The sequence below is a fragment of the Eretmochelys imbricata genome, chromosome 1 (assembly GCF_965152235.1).
Source record: "Eretmochelys imbricata isolate rEreImb1 chromosome 1, rEreImb1.hap1, whole genome shotgun sequence".
Lineage (NCBI taxonomy): Eukaryota > Metazoa > Chordata > Testudines > Cheloniidae > Eretmochelys > Eretmochelys imbricata.
The window spans coordinates 308,502-320,307 of NC_135572.1; the positions used below are offsets into that span (position 1 = coordinate 308,502).

Consider the following 11,806-nt stretch of genomic DNA (forward strand, 5'->3'; position numbering starts at 1 on the left):
CTTCTCTTTGGGAACAGTGTTGTCGCCAGGTGAGTGACACAGGGCCAGTTTTCATAACAAATGTTTATTTCAGATGCTGGCAGCTCTTCTGTGTGGCCTGGCTGGAAATGACTTAAAAAGGTGAAGCACAAAGCCAGAGCAGCACTAGGTGCAGGCAGACAAGTGAGGCCCTGTCCTAGGGGGAGACCACTGGGACAGGGGTAATTTATATATAATATAAAGAGGGGTGGGGCATCGTTCTGGGCCCGTGAGAGCGAGGAGAGGCATAAGGTGCTGGGTGGCTCCAAGGCCTGACCCTAGCCCTGCGGCTAGTAAAAGCCACCCTCACCCCTTAGCAGGTGCTGGCTCAGGCCAGGCCTTAGGGCCAGCCTGTACCCATAGCTGTGGGGGAGGATGGAGGTGGCTGCTGTGCAGTGGGTCCTGGAAGCCTCAGGGTTGGTGTCTGGAGCAGGAAGCTTGCAGGGTAGCTCCAGGGGAGATAGCACCATCCGTACCATGGGTCTGTGGCCGGCTCAGGTTGCGGGGTCTGGGAAAGCACCAGCACCGCCTGCTGGGAAGGGCGGGGCACCTCCTGAAGGCACTTGGAGGGGGCAGCAGCAAGCAGCAGGGGGCCTGGCCCCTATTTCTCCTGCATCTTCTCCAGAATGGGGACGATCATGTCGAATTTGGGCCGTTTCGCAGGGTCCTCATTCATACAGATCTTCATCAGCTTGCAGATGTGGGGGGAGATGCCAGGCGGGATGGTCGGGCGCAGCCCCTCCAGGGCCACCTGGGGGCAAGCAGGATGAGAGCTGGGGACAGGCATGCACCAAGGCCACAGCCCCCTGCTGGATCCTTCCCACCCACCCCCCATGGGCGACATGAGGAGCTGGGCCTGTCGGACACCCCAGCCTTTCCAGTAAACGTCGGAGGGCTGGGCCCTGCCTTCCCACTCACCTTCATGCCAATCTCCATGTTGGACAGGTCTGCGAAGGGCACCTCACGCGTCACCAGCTCCCACAGCAGCACCGCAAAGCTCCACATGTCAGCCGAGCGCCGGTTGATGTCCTCAGGCTTCTTCTGCAGTGCTGCAGGGTAGCCAGCGGGGGAGCGATGAGCATGGGGGGGAGGGGTCGGGAGCACGCACCTCAGGAAGGGGCAGCACAAGGAGATAGCAGCCCCCTGCTACCCCCACAGGTGCTTGGCACTCACCCTCAGGCGCCACCCAGGCTGGGGCATACATCCTGCCTGGGCACTGGAAGGAGAACTTCACATCAGCCATGCTGATACGCGCTGTCATGTCCTCATCAATCTGTGGGGAGAGAGGTGGTCAGCCAGCAGCCTGGCCCCCGAAGCGCTGAGAGCCCCGTCCCCCTGCACTCACCATGATGCTGCGGCTGTTGAGATTGTGGCGTGGGATGAGGGGCTCCAGCGTGTGCAGGAAGGCCATGCCCCGGGCAATGTCCAGAGCAAACTTCACTGCTTGCATCTGATCCACCACAAAGTCTGCAGGGAGACAGTGAGCATCAGCGCTGGGGGGTGGGATGTGGGGCTGGCGATGGACGGACAGACAGATGGACAAGGGGAGCGGATACAGGACTGAGGCTGGTGCTGGGGAAGGTGGCAAATGGGAGGGGGGCATGCAGGGCCATCCCTAGCTATTCTGGGGTCCAACTCAGCACCCCCCCCATGGGGGGGCTGGCAGACCTCTGTGAGGGGAGAGCGGGGTGTTGGCCCCTGGACTCCGTGGGGGCATGGGGCTGGGCTGGTTTGGGGGACGGGGGGAACCACCCCCCAGCACTCACCGGCAGTGCGGCTGGGGCCGGGTTGCTGTACTTCCCACTGCCAGTGAGTGCAGGCCCTGTCCTACTGCAGAGTTATGAGTGGGGGGCGGAGCAGGGGCGGGGGCTGGAGCAGCATGCTGCTGTGCAGGGCACCAGGAAATGTGGTGCCCCAAATTTCCTGGTGCCCTACACAGCTGCATACTTTGCGTATGGCTAAGGACGGCCCTGGGGGCATGTCTGTGCTGTGTGTGTAGAACACAGGGTGAGGCGCTGGAGGCTGGGCCTGGATAAGGCAAGTGTATCATGGGCTACGACTCTTCCCCACCCCACCCCACCCCCAGCACTGAGGACCAGGTAGGACAGGCCCCAGGGGTGAATTCTGGGCCAGTTCTAGTACCAAAGTTGTCCCCCTGCCCCCAGTAGCGATTTTCATTAGCACTTCCTCTCCCCGCGTTCCCTGCCCTGACACTCACTCGTCCCCTCGTGTAAGACATTGTAGAGGGAGCCGTAGGGCATCCAGTGCGTGATGATGATGGGGTGGGGGGCGGGGGGTGACTGGCAGGCCCCCAGCACCGGCAGAACATTGGGGTGTGAGAAGATCCTGGAAGAGAGAGGAATGTGAGAACAGTGGGCTCCCCGCCCCTGCCAGCCCCAGGCTCCCCAGCACCTACCGGAGCTTGGGATGCTCCTCATTGAAGTCTCGGCTTTTCCGCGTTGTCCAGTCCCGAATTTTCATCACTTTGATAACAATGTCATTGCCCTGCCAGCGCCCCTTCCACAGCTGCAGGGGGACAGAACAGAGTCAGCTGGGGGTGGGGTGGAGCTGGGGACAGAGCAGAGACCAGACAGGGTCAGCTGGGGGCAGGGTGGGGAGAGCCAGGGAAGAGCCAGGACGGGGGCAGGGTGGATGGGGGGAGGTAGGGACAGAGAAGGGATGAGACAGGGTCAGCCGGGGTATCAGTCAGGGATGCGGGGAGCCGGAGGGCAGGGCAGAGCTGGGGGAGAGCAGGGACGGAACAGGGGACGGGGTTATCTGGGGACTAAGGGTGGGGTCAGAGGCTGGGGTGAGCCGGGGGACAGCAGACCGGGGTAGTTGGGGACTAAGGCTGGTCAGGGTTAGCCAGGGGGCAGGGACACAGCCTGACTGGTAGGTACTTACATGCCCCACCCCCACACTGGCAGCGGCCATGTCCCATTCGTTAATGGAATCTCCTCTCCCACCTCCGAGGGAGGCAGGGAAGGGCTCCTACCCCATGGCCCGGAGGGGAGTTGGGCAATGAGATGCTGAGGGCTGGTTCCAGGCCCGACAGCATCCATGCTGCACCAGGGACCTGCGCAGGGAGCATCCCCACTGTGGGTCTGGCCCCCTCCCCCTGGCCAGGCCCCCCTGCTGTGGCTGCCTGGAGAGTCTCCTATGCCCCGCCCCGGGGCCCACCGCACACCTCTCCTGACTGGTTCTCGTTGAGTTTGTGACCCAGGCTCAGCTGCTTGAAGTCTATGCCTGCCAGTTTGTTCAGGGTCCCGTTTCCTGCCATGAGAAAGGGAGACACTGTCACACCCCAGGGATCCCTGCATGCAGCCCTCCCCCTGCCATTCTCTGTGCCAAGAAGAGTGAGGGGGGGAGGAGCTGGGGGATCCCCACAATATGAATCAGCTGCCCACATTCAGTCTCCCCCACCCTGAGGCTCCCTCCCTGATGGAGAGACTTTGCCCTCCTCCCCCTACACAAACCCACTGGAGGTGCCCCAAGCAGCCTCCTGGCAGACACCCACATGTTCCTCCCCAATCCCAGCCAGGGCCCAGGTCCTTACGGGGCCGTGTGCGGGTGGTGCCCTTCCAGAAGGTGTCCTTGTAGGGGATCTTGGTCAGGTTCTGGCCCAGCTTCTCTGCACGCTCTGGGGAGATGGAGACACTCAGCACTAGGGGGCTGGGGTGGAGCAGCCAGAACTGAACCTGAGGGCTCTTGTGACCGGTAATTTTTGCCTGCTGGGGAACTAACTGCAGCAAATCGGTCAAGCAGTTTTCCTACAGACTGTGAAACCAGATGCCAGAGCAGCACCCAGTCTGCGCTGGGCCAGGCAGAGGCCAAGCTGACATGGCTCAAGGGCCGTGAGGTGCCCTTAACGTGGGAAAGAAGCTCCCTACGTCAAGTCCGGCCGCAGAGAGGTGGGTTTAACTGGTGGACGAAATAATAAGCTGGACTATGCTGGCCCTTTGCCGTCTCCACTGGGGTATGAAAAAATTCTCAGCTGCTCATTCCTGCTCCCCGGCCAGCCCTCACTGGACCTCTTTGATTGTCAGAGGCATGTAAGAGCCGTTCTGTCTCCCACCCTTGTGTTACTTTCTGCCCCCCATCCATTTCTTGCTTTTCACTGGATCCTGAAATCAACTGTACAGCACACATCAGCCCAGGGAGATGAGACAGCCCTGCCCTGCCTGAGGAGAAATGATCCAGCTGAGCGACATTCCTTGCACGAGCCAGGGTCCAGAGCTACATGGGTCGTAGTCAGGAGCCACTTCCTCACTGTTCCATTGTCCTACTGGTCTTATAGATGCCTTGGGAGGTCATGGAAGCTCCTTGGCTGGAGGTTTCCAAAGGAGGCTGGAGCCAGCTGTCTGGGATGGGTTAGACCCAACAAATCCTAGTGGGCCCTTCTAACCTGCCATCCCAAAGCATCCAACAGCCGCCCAGTGTTCCACGAACCGCAGCGAAAGCTGTATGCCCCCACCTTTTCTATCCTTTCTTCTCCACGCTGGGTCTGTTTCTAACAAACAGGAGAAGTGGATCCCTTCGCACAGCAGGACAGAGTAAAATTAATCTCTTCCTTTCTCGCAAAGACAGGTGGCTGGTAAAATAAAACTCACATAGTCTGCCTCCAAAATGACTCAGGGTTTGATTATGCAAAACAAACACAAGGTCAGTTTGGCTTGTTTTGGTTTCTTGTTCTCTCTGGGTTTTGATCAACAAACTTCCAACTTCGGAATGGATGCACTGGCATCTGCTAGGAAGAACAAAGCCCTGAGCCTGGGTACTGTTCTCAGGTAGGACCATGCTCTTGGAGAGCAATACAGCAGAGCCCTGGGGTAGCAACAGAGCTGGGGGAGCATGGCAAGACTGGGGTGGGGGGGTGGCAGGATCAGGAACGAGGGGGGAGGTTGGAGACAGGATAGTTGGGGGGGGTGACTTGGTGGTGTGGTTGGGGCAAAGGGATTGGGGGGTGGGGATCATTGGAGCAGAGGTTGGGGGTTACCAGGGGGTGAGGGTGCAGGGCAGGATGGGGGTTGCAGGGGTGAGGAGTGCAGGGCAGGATGGGGGTCACCAGGGGCAGGGGGTGCAGGGCAGGTGGGGTGCAGGGCAGGATGGGAGGGTCACGGGGGGGGGTGGGCATGCAGGGTGGAATGTGGGGTCGCCAAGGCAGGGGGTGCAGGGCAGGATGGGGGGTCACCAAGACAGGGGATGCAGGGCAGGATGGGGAGGTCACCAGGGGGTGGGGGTGCAGAGCGGGATGGGTGGTTGCCAGGGCGGGGAGCTCCTACCTTTCAGCAGTTCGCGCAGTGGTACCTTGGCCTTATCCACAGGCATCTCGCCATATTTGTTGGAGATGCTGACGAGGGCCCCGCTGCTCACCAGGTCCTGGGGGCAGGAACAGGGTGAGAACTTAGTGCCCAGCCCCCACTCCCACCAACCCCTATCTTCTGCCCCCCCGCCCAGTCCCCGCATGCCACCCTGCCACCACCCATGGGGCCCTGCTCACCTCGGCCACCTGGTCATGCCCCCAGAAGCAGGCGTAGTGCAGCGGCGTGTTCCCATGCTCGTTTACTGCGTTGATGTCTGCCTTGAACTGGATCAGCTGGGAGGGAAGAGACAGCAGCCTCAGCTGGGGGGAACTTCGGGGACACGCTCCCCCCCACCTCTAGACACCCCAGCTCCAGCCTCTCCACGCTGGGGGAAAGGGCAGGGGACTGGCTGGGGGGAGGGGGCTGCCAGCAGGGGCACAGGGAGGAGGGGGGAGAAACAGGTGCTGAGTGTAAAGTGGATGCTCCCAGTAGGGGGTGCTGCAGGGAAGGGGCAGGGCACCGGGGTGGGGGCGGGGAACTATCCCCATAGGGGGTGCTAGCTGTGGGGAGCCCCAGCATAGGGGCGGGGGGCTGGCTGAGGGGCTTGGCAGGGGAAGCCCCCACACAGGGGCGAGGGGTGGCTGGGGGGCTCAGCGTGGGACTCAGCAGGGGGCAGCACCACCCCTTACCTTCTGCACAATGTCCCGGTGCCCGTGGCTGGCTGCCAGATGCAGCGGGGTGTCGTCGCCGCGGTTCATGACGTTGATGCGGGCGCCCCGCATGATGAGCATGTCCACCACGGTGGAGCGGCCCTCACGGCAGGCCCAGTGCAGGGGGCTGAACCCGTGGTCGTCCCTGGAGAGGGAGGGGGTGAGTTCTGGGGGGACAGGGCCAACACCATGCTCCAGCAGCCCCTCCCCTGCCCGGGCTGGTTCGGGGACCCCCAAGGCGCATGCACGCATGGGTGCTGGGAGCAGGGAGCCAGCTGGCCTGAGCCCCATGCCTGTGGGGCTGGGTGGCAGGGAGCAACCAGAGAGGGAGGGGTCACAGATCAAGGAGGACGGGAGGGGTAACAAGGCAGTATGGGGGGAATCAGGCTGAGTTTGGGGAACCCCAAGCCCTGGCAATGGACTGTGGGAAGTGAGGGGTCTGGGGGGGCTGTCTCCAGTCCTCTCTCGACCCCCAAGCACAGGGGGATCCGGCGGCCCTGTCCCTGTCCCAGTCCCAGCTGCTCCCGGCTGAGTCGGCCTGGAATCCCCCCACCCCCCTGCCAGTAAGGGAGGCTGAGAGAGGCCAGACCTTAAAAGGAGATTCCATTCTGGTGGGGGGGGAGCTCTCCTGCCTGGCTCAGCCCTCGCCCAGCTCAGCCCCGTGGAGTGCGCCCTCCACCCAGCCTGGCCCCACAGCCCCAGGAAGGCCCCCCACCAGTCCAGCCCCAGAGAGCTCCCCCTCTCCACCCCACCCAGCTCCAGGGAGCCCCTCCCCAACCAGTCCAGCCCCGGAGCCCCTCCCCGACCAGTCCAGCCCCAGAGAGCTCCCCCTCTCCACCCCACCCAGCTCCAGGGAGCCCCTCCCCAACCAGTCCAGCCCGACAGCCCTGGGGAGCCTCCCCCAACATGTCCAGCTCCATAGCCTTAGGGAGCCCCCCCCACCCTCCACCCAGTCCAGCCCCACAGCCCCAGGGAGCCCCACGTTGCCCTGCCCACAGCTCTGGGGGCTCCCCCACCTGGCTCTCTGAGAGAGTGCCTGCCCCCGTGGACACAGCACCGGTGACCCGTCCACACTCCACAACCTCCCCTGCAGCTCCCCATTCCCCACCCTAAGCCAGCCCCTGCTCAGGGCCATGCCCCGCTACACCTGCCGCCCGTGTGCCCAGACTAGAACCGACCCCAGGGCCCTGCCCCCCACCCCCCGTGTTCCCTCCAAACACAGTGACAGCTAAGCCCAAGGGGTGGGAGCATGGGGGACAGAACAGACCCAGGGTATGCAGCTCCCTGCCCGACCCGCCACAGCCCCTCAGGAGCCCCTGGGGCTGGCATCTGCCAGGGAGCGACCGACCCAGTGCCTGGCTGGGGACTCTCCCAACCCTCCCGGGGCGGAGCACAAGCCAAAGGGGGGCCGGGGAGGCAGCAGCAGAGCTGCACGAGGGAGCATATGGGGAACTAGTGTTTGTCCCCAGGCCCCTTCACTCAGCCCTGGGCCCCTCCCTGCTGCGGCACCTGTCCTGCCAGCGCCCCCCCAGATGCCAGCCCTGGGCCCCTCCCTGCTGGGGCATCTGTCCTGCCAGCACGCCCCCTCCCCAGCAGCCAGCCCTGGGCTCTTCCCTCCAAGGGGACCGAGTCCCGGGACAGAGCAACAGAACAAAACCTGCCCCCCTTGGCTCAGCAGTGGCTCCTGAAGGGCTGAGCCCTGGGTGTAGGGAGGCTGGGGGCAGTGGGATGGATGCGGTGGGGGCAGCGGCTTGGGGGCAGCCCCTGTGTGCAGGTTCAGGCAGAGCTCTGATGATGGGGTAGGGCTGGCTCAGGGGCAGGGATGGATCAGACGGACCCGAGACGCTTCCCTGCAGGATTTGCAACACCAGCAGCTCACTAGCTGCACGCTAAATGGCCCAGGCTGGGCTCCCGGGGCGAGCAACGCTACCAGGCAGGGACGCAGGAGGGGAGACCACTGCGCCTACTGTCTGGCCCAGGAGCCATCGCTCCGGCTTGGGCACAAAGAGAACAGCCGATTCCCTCGGGCCCCAGCCCCCTAAGGGCCCCCCAGGGCCAGAGAAATGGCGCTGCCCATGCCTGGGGGCCAGAAGCCAGCTGCTCCTCCTGCGGCCCCAGCTGCAGGCATGTGCTGCTGAGCCCGTGCCTTAGCGATGTCGTAACTTCCTGCTCCGGCAGAGCGCTGAATTCCTCCCTTCCCGCAGGCTGCTGGTGGGGCGCAGGCGGCTGAGCCGCTGCGTCACTTACAGCCCCAGGTAGCCCAGCTGAGCCCCCCCCCCGTGCAGGGTGCCCACGCCCGCCCCAGTCACCCCTGGTTCAGGTCGTTCTCAGTGTTGTCCAGCCAGAGGCGCACGGCCACGGCGTTGCCCTCCCGGCACTGCGTGAAGATGTCGTCCATCCCGGCTCCTGCAAGGGAGAGGGGCCCCGTCAGCAGAGATGGGGGCTGGGCCCCACGGACCATCCCAGGGACTCTGAGCCCATTTGCTGCCCCCCACCAGGCCTGGCCCTGCAGCCCATCCCCTGGGCTCCGACCCCCTTCCTCCCCCACTGCCCCAGGCACCGCCAGACTCACGGCCCATCCTGCAGGCTCCAACCCCATTCCCACCTCTGCAGGACCAGCCCCCCCAGCCCATCCTCTGGCTCTGTGCAACCCTGAACACTGGGGCTCTCCCAGGAGCCAACTCCCTCCCTTGTGTTGCTGCCAGTGAGGGGCTGGGGGCCCAGCAGCCCCCTCCTCTGCCTCACGCTGGTTCAGTGCAGCAGAGCAGGACCAGGGAGGTTCTGTGCAACGGCTGGCAAGGGAGGAGGGGAAGTTCCTGGCTGACACGGGTGTCACGAGTGGCTGTGCTCAGCCCCACTGTGAGCAGCTTCCCTTCCACAGGCTTATCTCTGCACAGAGCCAGCCACTCGCACCGGGGAGGATGTGTGAGGCCTTGGGGGCGGGAGAGTGTGGGGGGACACTTCCTGCTGTGGTGGCCATCCCCCTTCCCAGCAAAACCACAAGAGGCCTGGCAAGGCCACAGGGCAAGTGGCTGCCACTAGGACACAGTGAGCGTAGAACCCAGGAGTCCTGATCCCCATCCAGCCCCCAGTGCCCTCCCAGAGCTGGGGAGGGAACCTAGGAGTCCTGGCGCCCGGCTTTTCATTGCTTGACCACGCTCCTCCTTGCCTCCAGGGCAGATGGGCACCCCGCCCTGCCAGGGACACGGTCAGCGAGCAAAGCGCTTCTGTAGCTAAAACCGTGGGGTGCAGGGAGTGGTGCGGGGCACGGCACTCTGCTCTTGCACTCACTGCTGGCCCCAGGGCCCAGCACAGTGCTGGGGTGACTCGGGGCTGGCCCCAGCAAGGGGGCACCCCACAATAAATGCTAACAGATGCTCTGCTTTCCTCTCTTGGGGGCAGCTTCTAATGCAGACACACAGGGAGTGCCGGGGACAGAGGGGAATTCAGGGGCCTTATTGTCCCCACAGAGCACATACCCCTCAGGGACAGGAACCAGAGAGAGGGGAGCAGGGGGTGCTGGGTCACTGATCCCCTGGGCGTGATAAACAGCCTGGAGCCCCACCCAGTCACCCTGCCCCATCACTGTTGATCTGCAGCCTGCCTGCCCCATCTGTGCCTCATCCCCTGACCCTGGCTGTTTGGTCATGCGCCCCCAGCTCACCCTGTGCCCCCCCACTCTCCTGTCTGTGCCCACTCAACCATGCACCTGCCACTTGCTACCCCTGGGCTCGCTTGGCTGCGCCCCCCACTTTCCCAGGCCCGCTCCGCTGCGCATCCCCACTCGCCTTCCGCCGCGCGCCCCCTGCTCTGCTGGGCCCTCTCCGCCATGGGCCCCCCACCCCAAGCTCTCTGCTCCGCCATATGTCGCTGGCTCCCCTTCTTGCATGCGCCTCCAGCTCCCCCCACCCTCTCTGCCACACCCCCCCCCGCAGGCCCACTTGGCCGCACTCCCCCCCTTTCCAGGCCTGCTCCACCACGCGCCCCCCACTTCCCCTCTGCCACACGCCCCCAGCTTCCCCGGGCACGCTCTGCCACCTACGCCCCACTGGACCCCCCCCCACTCGCCTGGACCCCCTCCGCCACACGCCCCCCCTCTGCCCTGGGCCCGCTTGGCCGCACTCCCCCATCTCAACCCCCCCAACCCATCTCTCCATGTACCAGCGCCACTGTAGGGTCCCAAGCTGCCCTCGGCCCCCCTCTTCCCTGCCATACCCCCCTTTCACCCCTTGACCCCCCCAGCTCGCCCCATGCCCCCGTCCCCCCACTCTCCTCCCAGCACTGCATCCATGGCGCAGGGACTCGTTGCCCGCCCCCGCAAGCTCAAAATGGCCCAGCCTGCCTGGGGGTAGCATCAGCCCACGGATACACCCTCCCCCCCCGCCGCTACTGGCCCGGCCCCACTGATACACCCTCCCCCCCCGCCGCTACTGGCCCGGCCCCACGGATACACCCTCCCCCCCCGCCGCTACTCGCCCGGCCCCACGGATACACCCTCCCCCCCCCCGCTACTCGCCCGGCCCCACGGATACACCCTCCCCCCCCGCCGCTACTGGCCCGGCCCCACTGATACACCCTCCCCCCCCGCCGCTACTGGCCCGGCCCCACGGATACACCCTCCCCCCCGCCGCTACTCGCCCGGCCCCACGGATACACCCTCCCCCCCGCCGCTACTCGCCCGGCCCCACGGATACACCCTCCCCCCCCCCGCTACTCGCCCGGCCCCACGGATACACCCTCCCCCCCCCCGCTACTCGCCCGGCCCCACGGATACACCCTCCCCCCTCCCCCGGCTACTCGCCCGGCCCCACGGATACACCCTCCCCCCCCGCCGCTACTCGCCCGGCCCCACGGATACACCCTCCCCCCCCGCCGCTACTGGCCCGGCCCCACGGATACACCCTCCCCCCCGCCGCTACTCGCCCGGCCCCACGGATACACCCTCCCCCCCCCCGCTACTCGCCCGGCCCCACGGATACACCCTCCCCCCCCCCGCTACTCGCCCGGCCCCACGGATACACCCTCCCCCCCCGCCGCTACTCGCCCGGCCCCACGGATACACCCTCCCCCCTCCCCCGGCTACTCGCCCGGCCCCACGGATACACCCTCCCCCCCCCGCCGCTACTCGCCCGGCCCCACGGATACACCCTCCCCCCCCGCCGCTACTCGCCCGGCCCCACAGACCCCCTCCAACATACGCCCGCCCCGCTCCCGGCCACTGCGCTCCAGGCGGCTCCGAGTCCGACTCGGGGAAGCGACGGGACCCGGCCCCGGCCCCGCCCGCGGAAGCGGCCCGAGCGTAGCGGCCCCTAGCGGCGGCTCTGGGATTTGCAGGGAGAGACCGCAAGGGGCCGGCCCCGATCCCGATCCCGCTCCCGCCGGCCCCTCCCCGGCCCCAGGTTCCGCCCCCCGCCGGCCCCGATCCCGCTCCCCGCCGGCCCCTTCCCGGCCCCAGGTTCCGCCCCCTGCCGGCCCCTCCCCGGCCCCGATCCCGCTCCACGCCGGCCCCTCCCCGGCCCCAGGTTCCGCCCCCTGCCGGCCCCTCCCCGGCCCCGATCCCGCTCCCGCCGGCCCCTCCCCGGCCCCAGGTTCCGCCCCCCGCCGGCCCCTCCCCGGCCCCGATCCCGCTCCCCGCCGGCCCCTTCCCGGCCCCAGGTTCCGACCCCGCCGCAGGCCCCTCCCCGGTCCCAGGTCCCGCCCCCCGCCGGCCACTGCCAGCCCCGATCCCGCCCCCCGCCGGCCCCTCCCGGTCCCAGGTCCCGCCCGCCCCCCGCC

The 11,806-nt window shown here is 66.0% G+C and overlaps 1 protein-coding gene across 3 annotated transcripts; it reads right to left on the minus strand.

Moving 5' to 3' along the window:
• Positions 1-48: 48 nt before the first annotated feature.
• ILK (integrin linked kinase) lies at positions 49-11,310 on the minus strand. Of its 3 annotated transcripts, none has more exons than XM_077808368.1 (13): positions 11,230-11,310; positions 8,341-8,437; positions 6,011-6,176; positions 5,519-5,614; positions 5,301-5,397; positions 3,575-3,658; positions 3,206-3,291; positions 2,435-2,544; positions 2,237-2,364; positions 1,364-1,485; positions 1,192-1,291; positions 937-1,067; positions 49-769 (listed from the first exon to the last, which is right to left on the minus strand). In XM_077808368.1, the coding sequence occupies exons 2-13, from the start codon at positions 8,427-8,429 to the stop codon at positions 620-622; spliced, it is 1,359 nt and encodes a 452-aa protein (XP_077664494.1). In that variant the 5' UTR covers positions 8,430-8,437; positions 11,230-11,310; the 3' UTR covers positions 49-619. The 3 variants fall into 3 exon arrangements, with proteins under 3 accessions (XP_077664494.1, XP_077664664.1, XP_077664579.1); XM_077808538.1 differs by having other exon boundaries at positions 11,216-11,234; XM_077808453.1 differs by lacking the exon at positions 11,230-11,310 and adding an exon at positions 9,511-9,647.
• Positions 11,311-11,806: the final 496 nt, after the last annotated feature.

Excerpts from the sequence above, each read along its gene's own strand:
- ILK (XM_077808368.1), bottom strand. The coding sequence starts at position 8,429 with ATGGACGACATCTTCACGCAGTGCCGGGAGGGCAACGCCGTGGCCGTG. Across the intron at positions 1,292-1,363 it reads TCAACAGCCGCAGCATCATG|ATTGATGAGGACATGACAGC; the intron begins GTGAGTGCAGGG and ends CTCTCCCCACAG. Across the intron at positions 1,068-1,191 it reads AGCCTGGGTGGCGCCTGAGG|CACTGCAGAAGAAGCCTGAG; the intron begins GTGAGTGCCAAG and ends GCTACCCTGCAG.